Below are 14,811 nucleotides of genomic sequence, written 5' to 3'. Positions count from 1 at the left end.
ACAACTACCTAGGCTGTGTCCCTTAGTCACCTCATACGACATCCACGGGAGCATATGGTGAGTGATCCAATTCTAAGGTGTGTAACCACACGCCAATAAAACTTTCGCTCATTTCGCGACTTGCGTATTTCTAGTGAGTCTCACTTCACATATATTTTGATTCTGAATGGTGAAATACCAATAAAAAAAAAGATATTTAATTTATAACTTTATTGTTTTATCCTTACAATAGTTTGCTAAAAGCACGAAATTCAGTTGGGACTTGCTCCACCCACGTTATATAAAATATTAGTTACTTAGAACAAAATAAATAAAACACTTCATAATGCCCTTGTGGCTTTTCTTTATCCGATTTATTAATTTCTTTCGGTATCTCAGTTACTAGTGTAACTTTCAAGACGAAGAAATTTTTAATTGGCCTCGATTTAAAATCGTTTCAACAAATAACGAAGAATTAGTACACCATGCTAAAAATAACTTAAAATGCCGTTATCCCGCGATACATGGCCAAGTTTACAAGCGTTCACGAGTACATTTTATTATATCAAATGTATTTCATGCGCTATAATAAACTTACACGACTAAAAAATAAGTAAAATTCATTATCGGACCCATTACAATGAAATGTACAATCGATAAGATACAAAAGATCGGCACCATTTTAGGTTTACGATATACAGCTACATACGTCTACCGATCAATCGTAATGTCTATATAAAGAATATATATTAGTCAAAAACGCTACACTAGTATAACATGCATTAGTTTCCGTTTATAGGATATTATAAAAAGCCTAAAATAAATAAGCAGCTTCAACCTTATCCTACATAGATAGAGGCTCGCAAAGTCGAGTGTCGAATATTCGCAAGAACTACGTCTAAAATTACACATTTCATGGCTTAGGGTCGGGGGAATTTGCAAACGCTCACCCACTAGTGGTTTATTTAAAAATCGAGGCCACAAATGCTATAATCGCCGTCCTCGCCGTAGGGGTACACTAGACGAAGCCTAACCTATCGCGGGGACCACGGCGATTACTACTATTATGCTAAACTAACGTGACACCATGGCCGCATGATGTAACTTTAGTGTTCGTCAGGAGTTGACAGCGAGGGGCCGCGAGAACACGCCCTCTCCGAACGGAATATCCGTTAAGCGAGAGCGTGCGACGTCTCAGAACAGGCAATATATTTTTAAATATACTTTAACCCTCATGACTGAGACAAGTACCATTGATAATGTTCCACTATGTGCCTTATACAATATGAATGTACTGTCATACGTCGCCGGTCCGCGCCGTCGTTCCCGAACAAACTGTTTTGGTTGGGCTTCACAGCCTAAGTTTCGAACAATATTCGTTTCTACATAATTTTACTGATATTTAATGTCAATTATTACCTAACATACATCGTCGGCCACATTTCATAAATCCGACCGAACATTTATAATACGTCGCTGATATAGAATATCAACTAAATCAAAAAAGTCGTGTTATTTCATAAAATTACACCAATAAAAAATAATAATAGATGTGAGCGGCAGTTTTCAATAAACAGTTCGTGAGTAACTAAAATAGCTTCTTACAGTTCATAAAAAAATAACAAAATATACATATTTCATTCTAAAAATAAGAATCGTTTTGAATAACAAAATGAACTAAGTAGTTGCAAGACCCGAGATCAAAAAGTCGCATTTGTAAATATGTCGATATTTTGAGGATAAAATATAGAATAAATTATTTAAAATGAAATGAAGTCGTCCCGAACTAATTCGCGCTGAATACACGACGTGATATTGCATTCGAAGAAGGTTAAAATAGGGTAGTGATCTGCATTTAGCTGAACAGCGATGGTAAAATATAAAATGGCTCCGCTCACTCGGGGATGCCGTTGGCGATCGCTTTCGGTTTGTTGGGAGTCGTCGCGCCGCCTATGCTCTGGATTCTGAAACAAAAAATGTTGAATTAACAAAAGAATGTTTCGTGGTTTCTATAAGTGCTGGTGTACATTGTGTCCGTCTGACTGACATTAAGATTGATTTTCGAAAATACTCCTGTATTTGTTAAGTAATGTTGTTATGCAGTCATAATTTCGTGCAGATGACTGTGAATCATGCTTGTTTGTTGTGGAGTATACTGACTGTGGTCGTGCGGGCTCCAGCCCCATGAGGGCCAGCGCCCGCAGCGCGGCGCGGGAGCACTGCTCGTGCGAGTGCTGCGTGGAGGGCCCTCCGCCGTGACACATCACCGGCGGCTCCGTCGACAGCGACACCAGCGACAGGTACTCGCCGTGATTGCGCTGGAAAAAATCACATTCATCACGAGCTGCTGCAAGTCCTCCGAAATTAGTAAGTTGAAGGTACAAGTTAAAAGTGAGAGACAGAACTGGCCCGTAACTGCCCTGCATAACGTTACGACCTAGTGGTTCGATGTTTTGGATAAAAAACGCCTGTGACACTAATGAAGACTATTTTGCGCACTACACTAATTTACTAATTAACCTCTCGAATTTAGAAATAGTGCAAAAATACAAGGTAGTCAAAATTTCACACTTATTACTTATTATGCGCTTTCCGAATAGAACTGACTAAACACACACGGCACTCTATCGCGCTTGTATATAGCAATACACCAGATCAAGATCGGCGTAATAAGTCAATCGAGTACATATCCCCTTATTACAAACTAGTACGAACATTATATTGTCTTCGTGTACAAAGTTAATTATTATTTGCACCCTATATTACTTCTGAAATAAATTTGACCCTGATTAATTTAGGGTTAACAGTGTTATTTTTAAGAAACCTAAGGTACGTTTTGAAATAACGTCACATTGTGCCAAACATTAAGGTTAAATAGATAAGTCGATAAAAAATATGTTGCAGAAAGAAGTTATCGTCCATGAGGTATAATGCGATTGAATTAGCCGCTAGGGCGTTAGTACAGAATAAGGTTAAAATGCTCAATACTTTTGCACATGTGTCGTATCCCGATACTAGAAAAAACCATCATTCGAAACATATGTAGCATCCCTAACGTAGACCAACGTAACAAAAAATAAAAATGTATAAAAAGGGTACGTGCGCGTGTATGTACATTATTATACTGACAAACTATAAGACTTACCTTGGGGAAGTCAGAGAACTGCACGGTGAAGCCGAGCAGCTGCGAGAGGTACATCAGCTGGTCCTTCGCGCCGGGAGAACTGCCACCGCTGGACCCGCTTGTGTCGTGAGTGCCTGGTTCAAATAAATTTAACTCAGTCAAGTTAAACTTAATTTCTCATACAACTGTCGCGAAAGTGAGTTCGTTAGTTTCCTCTTCAAATTTTATTTATTCAAACATTACTTGAAATTTCACATAGACATAGAAGTATGAAATAGGTCCAAATAACTATATAATAACAAGTGTTGGTCGTAATGTGACTTTGCCATTCGATACCGACCTTCAGTTTTCGAAGTGAGACGCAGCGAACCAATCGCATTATAGCAATGTGACGCGACGATAACCACACAATGTCATTGGTTCGCTGCGTCTCACTTCAAAAACTTTCGTCGGTCGACATCGAATGGAAAACTAAACTTGCACTACTGCCTCAGCTAAAGACCACAAAAGTAGTTACCGTTAGATTGCTGGTTGCAGGGGTGGTAGTCCATCATCAGCACCCCGGGTACAGGCTGTCGCACATCGCCGCACGCGCCGCTGTTCTCCGAATCCTGCACGTGACGGTAACTTACTCAGTCATCGACTTGTAACCCCATCCCATATGCAACAGGTGACGCTCTGAAGGTCATGTAGTCCTTCAGGCACCAGTTTATACTATATTTAAGACCACTATTGTACACTTAATTGGCAAATAAATGAATAGTTATATATCATATATATGATCCTAGATATATGAATCTATAAATATGATGAAGATCATATATAAGATAATATTTTATTCCATTTACTTTTCAGAATATATTCAGTATATGGTATACAACAACTTACAAAAGAATTAAACAGTAAAAAAAACGAAAATTTTCGACTTTCTATTCTAAGTCCAATCAGCCAGGGAGATCAAAACATTTTTGTTATTCTTTGGCATCGATTTAGACTCAAGTTTCATATCTGCTCACAAAAGTTGTGCACTGTGCAGTATAAAAAAATACCTCGCATTACGATTAAAATTTGAGTCTAATGCTGGGTCCACACTATCGCGGAAAAGTTCACCGAACTTTCAACGGATTCGGCATGCATTGTTTATTAGTGAGATAGACTAGTGTGGAACCGAGATAATAGATGCATCGGATTTCCCGTCGCGGGTTAGTAATGCATTGACGTGATTATAAAAAAAGACACAACGTTTGAAGTACCTTGAACTAAGCCTGCAGTATGAGAATAATAAGGGGAAACATAACAGGAGTTTATACCTCAAAAGGCAAAAATTTAATTAAATAGGATCTGTTTGTTAGATACTCTCGTCTCAAGAAACTTTTTAGAAACTCATATAGGCGCATCAAATCAGTTATATTAGACCCATTATAATTAATTAAGAACTCACACTTCAAATCGTAGTTGAAATAATGTAAAAGTGCTACCTTTAGTTTAGTATCGCTGGTTTTATTCTCCGTAGTACCATTGGTTGTCGTGTCAGGGCTGTTCTCTTCAGATGATATGGTGTCTTCTGATTGGTTTGCTATTTCCATTGCTAATAGCACGTCTGGAAAAATAAATATTGCTGTCATGTTTTCTCATTGGCTACATATACTATCCTTATCCTTATGCAGCCGGTCAACAATAATACAGACTACATATACGCTTCGATTTAAAGAAAGAGATGCAGGTATACAAAAGAAAGAAAAGCAGGACGACCTTCCATTATTGTTAAATACGTGCATCCTTCTCTTTAGATTTAGCGGCAGGTGTGTGGTAGTGTGTAGTGTGTAGTGTGTAGTGTGAACACTGACTGTGCGCGGCGCGGCGCTTGGCAGTCTTCTTGTTGGGCCCGAGGCCGGTGGCGCTGTGCGGCGGCGCGTCGCACTGCACGAGGAACTCGCGCCGGCGCGCGGCGCCGCGCTCCTCCAGCACGCGGTACTGCGGCGAGCGCGCGCGCGCCGCGTGCCGCGCCACCGCCAGCCGCGAGATGGGGTTGTCCAGCCCGCCGCCGCCCGACCCGTCCACGCCGCCCACGCCGCCCACGCCGCCCTCCTGCGACAGATATCTATTACTGAACACGCAAAATCTACTGGACGGATTGTTATAAAACATTTTTTAAAATTAACAAGTAGATTTTGCACATATAATACTAGCTACGCCCTGGGGCTTCGCTCCCGTGGGAATTTCGGGATAAAAAGTAAGTACCTACCCTATTTGTTATTCCTTAATATAACCTCGCATTCAACTCGTGTACCAAACTTCATGACGATGCGTCTAGTAGATTTTGCGTGAAAGAATAACAAACATCCTCAAAAACTTTCGCATTCTTCTTTGCGTGGCGATGGCAAATCAACGCTCTTTTGGGTGCTACCTAAATATATTCGCATTTATAATATTAGAAGAATGAATATCTATCATACCTTGATCAAGTTCCTCGGCTTCTTCTTAGTGGGCTGCGGCCGCCGCTTGTCCTGACAGACCCTGGCCCGCAGCAGCGTGGGCGGCCAGCGTCGCTTCATCTCCTCCAGCATTCGTTCGGCCGCGCGACGCTTGGACACCTTCTTCCCATTCCCCTCGCCCTCTGTTTCCATGTCGCCCACTGTACACACTGTTACGAACACCTGGAATGAAATGGTATAACAGTTTCATCAGATTCATACTGTCTAGCTAAAAGCCGCCAGCGTTTACGATGGAGTTAGGGTTGTCACAAATTATAATAGACGTGTTACTGTATCTTATGTAATGATCAGTAAAGAAACGCAGCTATATTTTTATAAAATACTAGCGGCCCGTCCCAGCTTCGCTCGAATAAATCCTGATCAAAAAAAGTAGCCTATGTTACTCCTAGAAGTTTATTCTGTCTCTGTGAGAAATATCATAAAAATCAGCATAGTAGTTTTTGAGTTTATTCATTACAAATAAATAAACAATTTTTTTTCTTTTTGTAATATTAGTACGAGGGCTGCTATTTATGTATCCGGAACTGGCCAATAATTCTAGAATATTTAAAAAGTAATTACAACATTTGAAAATAGAACTCTTCGGCTAGAGAATAAATATTTTTCATGTCCCTGTCATTTGTTTTTTTCAATTGGCGCCAATTTTGAAAATAGCTTGTCTTCATTGCCATGGATTTAACTCGTGAACATTTTCGCGCGATGATTTATTATGATTTTCGGCGTGAATTAACTCAAAAACAGTGCATCGAACAACTGATTTTAACTTTTGGAGATGAAGCACCATCGAAAACCACTGTGTATTATTGGTTTAAGGAATTTCAACGTGGACGGTCTATGCTCACGGATGAAATTAAGGAGGGTCGTCCTAAATCGGTAGTGGTACAACAAAATATTGATGCTGTGCGACAATTAGTAATGCAAGATCGTCATGTTACATACCGCGAGATAGAGGCGTCTCTGGGCATTAGTATGACGAGTATACACGCGATATTACACGAACATTTAATTGTTAAAAAAATTTGTTCGCGTTGGATTCCGCACAACTTGAGCGTAGATCAAAAACAGGCTCGTGTCGACTGGTGTAAGAAAATGATAAAAAAATACAACCGTGGCACGTCAAAAGCTGTTTATAATATCTACACAGGTGACGAAACCTGGATCTATGCTTATGACCCTGAAACTAAACAGCAGTCAACGGTGTGGGTCTTTCAAGATGAACCGAATCCAACAAAAGTTGTTCGTGCGAGAAGCACTTTAAAGCAAATGGTCGCTTGTTTTTTTGGTATCAACGGACATGTAGCTACAGTGCCACTAGAGAATAGTAGGACGGTTAATTCTGAATGGTACACCACCATTTGTTTGCCAGAAGTCTTTGAAAAAATACGAAAGAACAACCCACAACGCAGAATCATACTTCATCACGACAATGCTAGCTGCCACAAGTCGGCTGAAACAAATAATTTTTTGGAGGGTCAAAAGATTGAATTGACGGGTCATCCGCCGTACAGCCCCGACCTGGCACCCAATGATTTTTATTTATTTCCAAACATTAAAAATAAATTACGTGGTCAACGTTTTTCGAGCCGCGAAGAGGCCGTTGATGCGTTCAAAACACACGTTTTGGACATACCTCAATCAGAATGGAAAAAGTGCTTTGAAAATTGGTTTCATCGTATGCAGAAGTGCATAGATCATCGCGGAGAATACTTCGAGAAACAATAAAACCATATGTAATAATATATGTTTGTTTAATTTTGTTATTCCGGATACATAAATAGCAGCCCTCGTATGACAAGCAACTAGAAGGTTGTAATTTTTTTAAAGAAGTGATTAAAATTACTCTTTCTTAATTTGATAATTTCTACGTATTGGTTCTCGTTTGCGCACGTACGACTTCTATAGCAAAGCGTCCGATAAAATTGTGAATAAGTAATGTTTTGGAACTACCAAAATACTTTTTAACACAATATTCCCACAGAAGCGAAGCCCTGTGATGGAGCTAGTGGAATATATTCTAAATGACGGAGATGGTATAATAAAAACAACAGGTAATGAACCCGCAGGATAAACCACAAACAATAATAACATGGCAGACTGAATGAGCTTCTTACTTTCTGTTTAGCTGTCAGCATGAGGGTAATTCTCTAAAATAATGCGCACAGTCTCAATACAATCTCACCCTCATATGTGGCGGTCCGCGCTCGCTCTTGACCGTGAACAACACAGAGAGGTTCCTCTTCAGAGCCAGCTCGTGTACCAGCGACACCGGAGACTTCACCTCGGAGTTCAGGAGCTCTGTGTTTTCTATCGGCGTTTCTGTTGCTGTAGGAAGGATTACAATTACACTCATTCGATCACGAGAAAACAATCATTTATTTTGACAGGTGCTTTTTTTGTAGGTTAGTGTTAGCATATTTTATTTATTTATATTGATGGAAAATTAACAGTGCCTCTATTGTACGTAAATTTTTGACGTTGTCGATACGATCAATTTCAAGCAAATAATATAATAGCTTTAAAAGCTGTTTTTTCTTTCATTTGATTTCAATGATCTGAAAGAATTTGCGAGTCAAGCATGTATGTAGGGATATATAATATCTAGCTGTGCCCCGGGGTGGTTTGCTCACGTGAGAATTTCGGGATGAAAGTACCCTATGTGTCACTCTAGGTTATACATTATCTGTCATAACAATTCGTCCAGTAGATTTCGCGTGAAAGAGTAACAACCATACATACAAACACACATACATCCACATATATAATATTAGTAGGATGTAGTAAAAGGACAGTAGTACACAGGGCAGAGACGGTTGGCGTAGACGGAAGGAGGCTTATGCCCAGCAGTGGGTCACGGTGGGCTGCAGATGATGATGATGATATAGCTGTCGGTTCACCTGGCGGCGACGAGCCGCGCGCGGGCTGGCGCAGGTCGTGCAGCGCGCGCGCGGCCGCGTCGTGCCGCGCGCCCTGCGGCGTGCTGCCCTCGCCCAGCCACGCGCGCCCGCCCACGCACACGCGCACGCGGTACACCAGTCCTGACAACACACGGCAGGCAGGCTCTCTTGTCTAATGTCGATACATATTTGTATTTTATACGATACGAGTCTTTATTTTCTTGCTTCGAAATCATTAATAACCTATAAGATCACGCAAAGTGAAACGTTCAAAAATTAAATATCATTCGCCGTTTGGCGTTTCTCTTGCGTAAGTAATGGCTGCAATCAATCGCAATATCAGTTCGCAAAAAAAATAACCTGTTGCAATAAAATCATATTTTCTGACGCAACTCTATAACCACCATACATTCATCATCATATCGAGTGTGTTATTACTAACACTACTGTCAGATTTTATTCAAGTCACCGACGCATACCGACATGTAGTGGCAAGTAGTCACAAACACACTAGTGATATAAACTGTCCACCAGTGTCCGATTTCCTCACGATGTTTTCCTTCACTGGAAGCAGTTGGTGGTCTTGGTCTATGAAAACTTCTATATATGAGTCAGATTGGTATACCTCATATGACACAAGTAGGATACGAACTTAAGACCTTTCGATCCACAGGCAGGCGTCTCAATTATTACACCACCACCGTTTCATACATTTATTAACCTAGAAAGTAATTTACTAAATCTATTTTAATTTATATTTAGTTATGTTATTTACCTGGCGTCATCATCCGCTGGTAGGGGGGCATGAAGCCGGGCGAGGGGGCGTGCATGCGGTAGGGGGCGGGGGGGCGAGGCCTCGCCATCCGCGCCGGCGCTGCCACCGGCGGGATTGAAGTGTACACCGCCGGCTGGCAGAGCTTCATGGCTAACGCGTTCAGTTCCACCGTCGGCATCACTGTACCTAACAATGCTTTGTTGTTATTTCATGTCATATGATTTAAAAGAAAAATTGCTTAAAAAAATAATTTATCTGACCAACAACGAGAAGTACATAGCTGTTTTTTGTTTACATAAAAATACGGCAAACAAGAAAAGCGTTAAGTTTGGCAATAGTGTGTGTCATGAGAAATCCCACAGTAGCACTGACCTGAATGCCTGTGGTGGGGATGGGGGGCGGCGTGGGGCGCGGGCGCGCGGGGCGGGGGAGGCGGGAAGCGCGTGCCCGCCAACGCCGCGCTCGCCGCCGCGTGCTGCGCGCGCTTTATTGACGTACCCTGCACCACGAGTATAATGCTACTGTAGTCGTATTCCTCATGGCTAACGACTTTCTTGGCAATATTAATGGACTAGTTTCCGATTGCCATCTCTTCAAACATTAGATTGATTGCAGGTTTCCACCACCGAATTATTTTTTTGTTTATTTATCTGATATAATAGTGAAGCCTAAATTACTTTACGAGACTAACTTCCAAAGTTAACATTTGTAAAGTAAAGACATATTAATTTTACATCAAAACTGTTGTTCATATGTGACATGTTGATAAAATTCTATGCCATTAGTTTCGTAACGAATTGGTTCTCGCATTATTTATGATTAAACACATAATATACAGTACCAAATATATATAAAAACTCCCAATTTTGTCCTAGCTTACCTCTGCAGTGTATTCCTCAGTATCACCCAGTCGGAGTGTTACTGTGAATATTTTCTTGTGAGCGGGTCCCGTTTCTGATGTGAGGCGGTATTGGTGCTTAATCTGAAAATTTTATTCAATTGAAAGCATATTATTTTGAAATATAAAATCATAATGAAAAAAAAATCTTAGCCCCCTTTACACTAGTAAATCATTACGTAAGGTTTACTTCCGTGAAACTATTTTGATGTCACATACTAGATCGTAATGGAAGTTAGGCTTTAGTTTTTTAGTTTACATACCTTATTGTACCTGGCCAACTCGTTGACCAGGCACATAGGAGTCTTCTCTTTACTGTTGGCCGAGGACGGCGCCGGACGCTGCGCCTCCGCGTCGCCCGGCGCCGGCGAGGGGGCGTCCTCCGCGGCCGCGGCCCGGGGCTCCGAGCTGGCGGCCGGCGGCGGGTTGCTGGCTGGGGTCGATGCTACTGTATTCAAATTATTTAACTTAGTATTACATACGTCACTTCTTCTTTCTTCTTCCAGTGGTAAAAAAATGTAGGTGGGTAGAAATAAAATAAAAAAAAAATAATTTGTATGGTTTAGCTTGTTGTACCCCTTTCTACTTTCATTCCCCATAGGAGCCATTACAAAAAGAAACTAACTATTCTACAGTAAGCCTACAACAACTAAAATTAAAAGTATAAAAGAAATTAATCTAAGCTACATAACATTAACTTAATAAAACACAAATTTAACAAACAACAATCAACCCAAATCCATTTATAGCAGACAACTGACCAAAATCTGTGGTTAGCTTCGACTTCGCCAATACTGGGGACGTTTGTGACTTGCCCAGACCTTGATGATCAAAACATAAAATTAGTTTCTTGCTTTTTAAACACGAGCAACAAATCGTTGCGGCTATGTGTCAATTCATGGATATCTTAATTAAATTCATAGTATATTAAGTACAATTTTTCATTCTTGGAATATTTTTTTTAATAATGCAGAATGACTTTTTGCGACATTCCTCCTCTTGTCATTTTGGATTTCACATACTTTTCATCGACTTATTGCAGTCGCCAAAAGGCATTTGGCATGACTTTTACACCATTTTGAACAAAGGCATCTTGTATTTTGTTTTTTTTTTAAATTAAAACACACCTGTGGGCTGTTGTGGCTGGATAGGTGCGGGCTGAGCATACATCGGAGGCATGACCGGTGCGTTCGCCGGCCCGTAACCGGAGTACGGCCGCCGCATCGGCTTCATCTGTTCAAATACACATATTAATATTTTGTCATTTAGAAGTGGTCACCGCAGCCTATGAATTAACACAAAAGACCGTTGCAAATAGCCAGAGGCATTAGTGCGACTTCGCAATTCATGTTTCACTTTCACAATTTTGTAAAAGTTGTGAGTGTTGCAAACCCACACAGCCTCAGGTCTTAAATTATACTCACTGAGGGAACATTATAGTGTTGCTGCAGCGGATGGTGTAGCATTGTCATTTTGGATTCCACGTTACGCGTACTCTCCTTTCTTATTGAGTTTAAGTGGTTATACCCTGGTGACAGTCGGATGGACAAGTAAAGTCTTAGTAATAGGGTAACCTTTTACTCTTTGGGTAAAGAATCCTGAAAAAGAGGCTCACCGAAGGAACATAGTGGTGTTGCTGCGGCGGATGGTGCGGCATGGGGCGGATGGGCTGCTGGGGGCGCATGCCGGGCGCGTGGTGCGGGGGCGGCACGTCCAGCGCGCCGCCCAGCGCGCCCGCCTGCGACGGGCCCAGCGGCACCCTGACACACCACACTATCTCAACACTATCGTACTTTTACACTGTTCAATCTGGATGGAATTGTACTTGAGTTGGATCGAAATATTTTGAAGTTTTGAAGGCTATGAAAGATTCCTCGTATTCCTCTGAAACCATTAAATGATTTACAAAAAAGGAAATGTGTATTATTTATTACGAAATTCGTGTTTATTTTTTAATGGTGAATATATTTATCATAAAATTTAGTAAGGTTATGACATCAAAGGAATACGTGAAAAGTAATATAAAATACGGACACGTAACGGACTGCAGGCGAGCTTGCACCGCCTTGCATACAGACACTGTTATTTCAACTGCACGTCTCAATGGACATGATATATTGGTCAGACGAGATACAGGGAGACGTATTCATCGCATGGTCCCGCGGATCAATAGAGACGTCGTCATATGTTCCTTTGTTTGTCCCAATCCAGACCAGTTCAAGTGACAAAGAGTGCCGCAAAAGACCCTCGACATATCAACAAATTACACATTATTTGCATATGAATTGAGCTCCATGGTGTGGCATAAGACAGAGTTATTTTATTAAACAGTGGCAGTATTTGAGTGAGGGACACATGTTGCCGAAACTATATTGTTCAATGGCATGAAATATGAAACTACAGTGATCACAATCACCACACAATGCATAATCCTGTTGCAACACATCAAATGCAATAAAAGTTACCTAAATGATGTGTTTGATGATTGCAACATACCTATAAACTTTTCATAGTGAATAATATTTATAAGTGAGAATATAAAAATATTTAGAAATGAGATTCCTATCTCATTTCTAAATATTGTTAATAGAATGATATAGGAAACTTAACTCACATAATACTTAGTGAGTTAGGAAACTTAACTCACATAATACTTAGTGAGTTAGGAAACTCACTAAGTATTATGTGAGTTAAGTTTCCTATATCATTCTATTAGATAATACAGCAGTAGAATGCTAATGCCAGATTTTACAACATCAAAAAATTTAAAACTTCAGAATGCAAAAATAAATTAAAACGGAATAGACATTTAGATTTTTTTTTATATAATGGCCTGTCCGACTAGGAATCTAGTCAGGGACACATACATACCTGACTAGACCATTGTAAGTTGTCTAACCAATTTTGCCCTAAACTAACATACAAAATTTCTGGCTGGTTAAATTTTAGTTTTCTACTAAAAGCAATAATGGTGAAATTACACTAGATACATGGTATCAGTATAGATAGACATGTTTCATATAGAGATATTTACATGAGCTTCTTTTTCTAAACCTTATTTACATCTTGAAAATTAAACCATAACTATTAAAGGCAAGGACATGAAGAAGACATCAATGCTCTTCGACTTTGGTATGTGTAACCCATTACAAAAATTATTCCAAGATCTTAAATTTTGGAAGGATTTGTCATATTCCAGTTGATTGTAATCTTTCCTAGTCTTTTTCTCAAGAAATTATAAAAGAAACTGTCAAATACGAGTTTGACTGGGCACTAAGTGTTCCATTTATGTAAAATTTTTTATGAGGATACATATTTCTGGTTTTCAGATTTATTTCCTTTTTAACATATATTTTAAACCTTTGTTTCTTGCCCAATTTCTTGATTTTAGTATTGGATATCAGAAAGTGCCCTATGTTGTATGGTTTTGAATTTTATGTGATGATAAAAATATATGCCATATATTTTGATCATGATGACCAACAAGTTTATGCATTTCCATGAGATAAGGTCTAGATGGACAAAAAAGTGATCCTTCCAGGGTTCCATTTTTACCTACCCTAAAAAATTAAAATAATGTCACTGTGCATTGAAAAAAAAAAACGACTGCAAAAAATTGAATGCAAATGCAAAGTATAAATGTAATATTATATGAGCGTTGAGTCTATGTATCAGATGTTTACTAATTAATAATTACAGAAATAGGAATAATATGAATTTATGAGATGTGGAGAACTAAGTCAAGGTAATGACTTGCTAATTTGGCACCTAAATAACTCGCAACGGTGATACTAATTCTAGCAACTAAATAAATTTAAAAAAAGCAGAACGTTACTCTACCTAGTTAATGTTACGTGCCTGTTTTCTCTGTGCATCTGATGGGGCGGCATTTGATGGTGACCGGGCATTCCTTGGTGGCCACCCATGTGCTGTGGCGGGTGCCCCGACATCGGCTGATGATGCATGTTCGGGTGATGCATCATTTTAACCAGATACTGCAGTTCAAATCATAATAACTATAAAAATCACTTTCAACTGACAAAATAAACACATCGACCGACAACAAGAACATAGGCAATGGAATCTTAGCATTCCAGATACACAAGCTTACCGATTTATTTAGTCGTTAAATATTTAGTCCCCTAGCTTTAACAACAACATAAATCCGCTAAAAACTACGCCAGTATTTTCTATTTTGGCAAACAGTAAAGAAAATCGTCTCGTTCAACATGCGGCCATGTTAAAAATGTTACCATGCCAAAATCTGACAGAATCCGAGAAATGCAAAAATAAAAACTACCATAATTAAAAAAAACTGACATTATATTTTTTATTTAGGGCTTAGAATCATATCCATATGGTTCTAAGCTAGTAAGTACTTTTAGAACTCACAAAAAATATTATTTATTTTTATATTTTTTTAAGTATCAAAATCACAGACATCGCAGACATATTAATATGAAGCCACGAAGACACTATTACAATATATTACATGACGCGGGATAATAATATATGTTGCTTGCTTCCATTTCACCGGCAAAAGCAGTGTACATCACCGATACAAGAACATTGTGTATATACTAGTCGGTGGCTGAAACAGAGTATTAGTAGGTACTCAGAGTACTTACTAAATCCATGAAACAGAC

The 14,811-nt window shown here is 39.6% G+C and overlaps 1 protein-coding gene across 7 annotated transcripts; it reads right to left on the bottom strand.

Moving 5' to 3' along the window:
• Positions 1-195: 195 nt before the first annotated feature.
• Positions 196-14,430, bottom strand: stau (staufen). 7 transcript variants are annotated; one of them, XM_053753848.1, is made up of 18 exons: positions 14,277-14,430; positions 14,006-14,160; positions 11,781-11,925; positions 11,293-11,398; positions 10,927-10,986; positions 10,429-10,613; positions 10,148-10,249; positions 9,640-9,766; positions 9,268-9,453; positions 8,394-8,633; positions 7,778-7,920; positions 5,560-5,760; positions 4,951-5,191; positions 4,582-4,703; positions 3,621-3,714; positions 3,125-3,237; positions 2,140-2,297; positions 196-1,943 (listed from the first exon to the last, which is right to left on the bottom strand). In XM_053753848.1, exons 2-18 carry the CDS (start codon positions 14,146-14,148, stop codon positions 1,874-1,876), a joined length of 2,436 nt encoding a protein of 811 aa, XP_053609823.1. In that variant the 5' UTR covers positions 14,149-14,160; positions 14,277-14,430; the 3' UTR covers positions 196-1,873. The 7 variants fall into 7 exon arrangements, with proteins under 7 accessions (XP_053609823.1, XP_053609866.1, XP_053609839.1 ...); XM_053753891.1 differs by having other exon boundaries at positions 8,493-8,633; XM_053753864.1 differs by having other exon boundaries at positions 9,268-9,447.
• Between the last annotated feature and the right edge of the window lie 381 nt (positions 14,431-14,811).

The sequence above is a fragment of the Plodia interpunctella genome, chromosome 2 (assembly GCF_027563975.2).
Source record: "Plodia interpunctella isolate USDA-ARS_2022_Savannah chromosome 2, ilPloInte3.2, whole genome shotgun sequence".
Taxonomy (NCBI): Eukaryota; Metazoa; Arthropoda; class Insecta; order Lepidoptera; family Pyralidae; genus Plodia; species Plodia interpunctella.
This window is presented reverse-complemented; position numbering and strand designations above follow the sequence as displayed.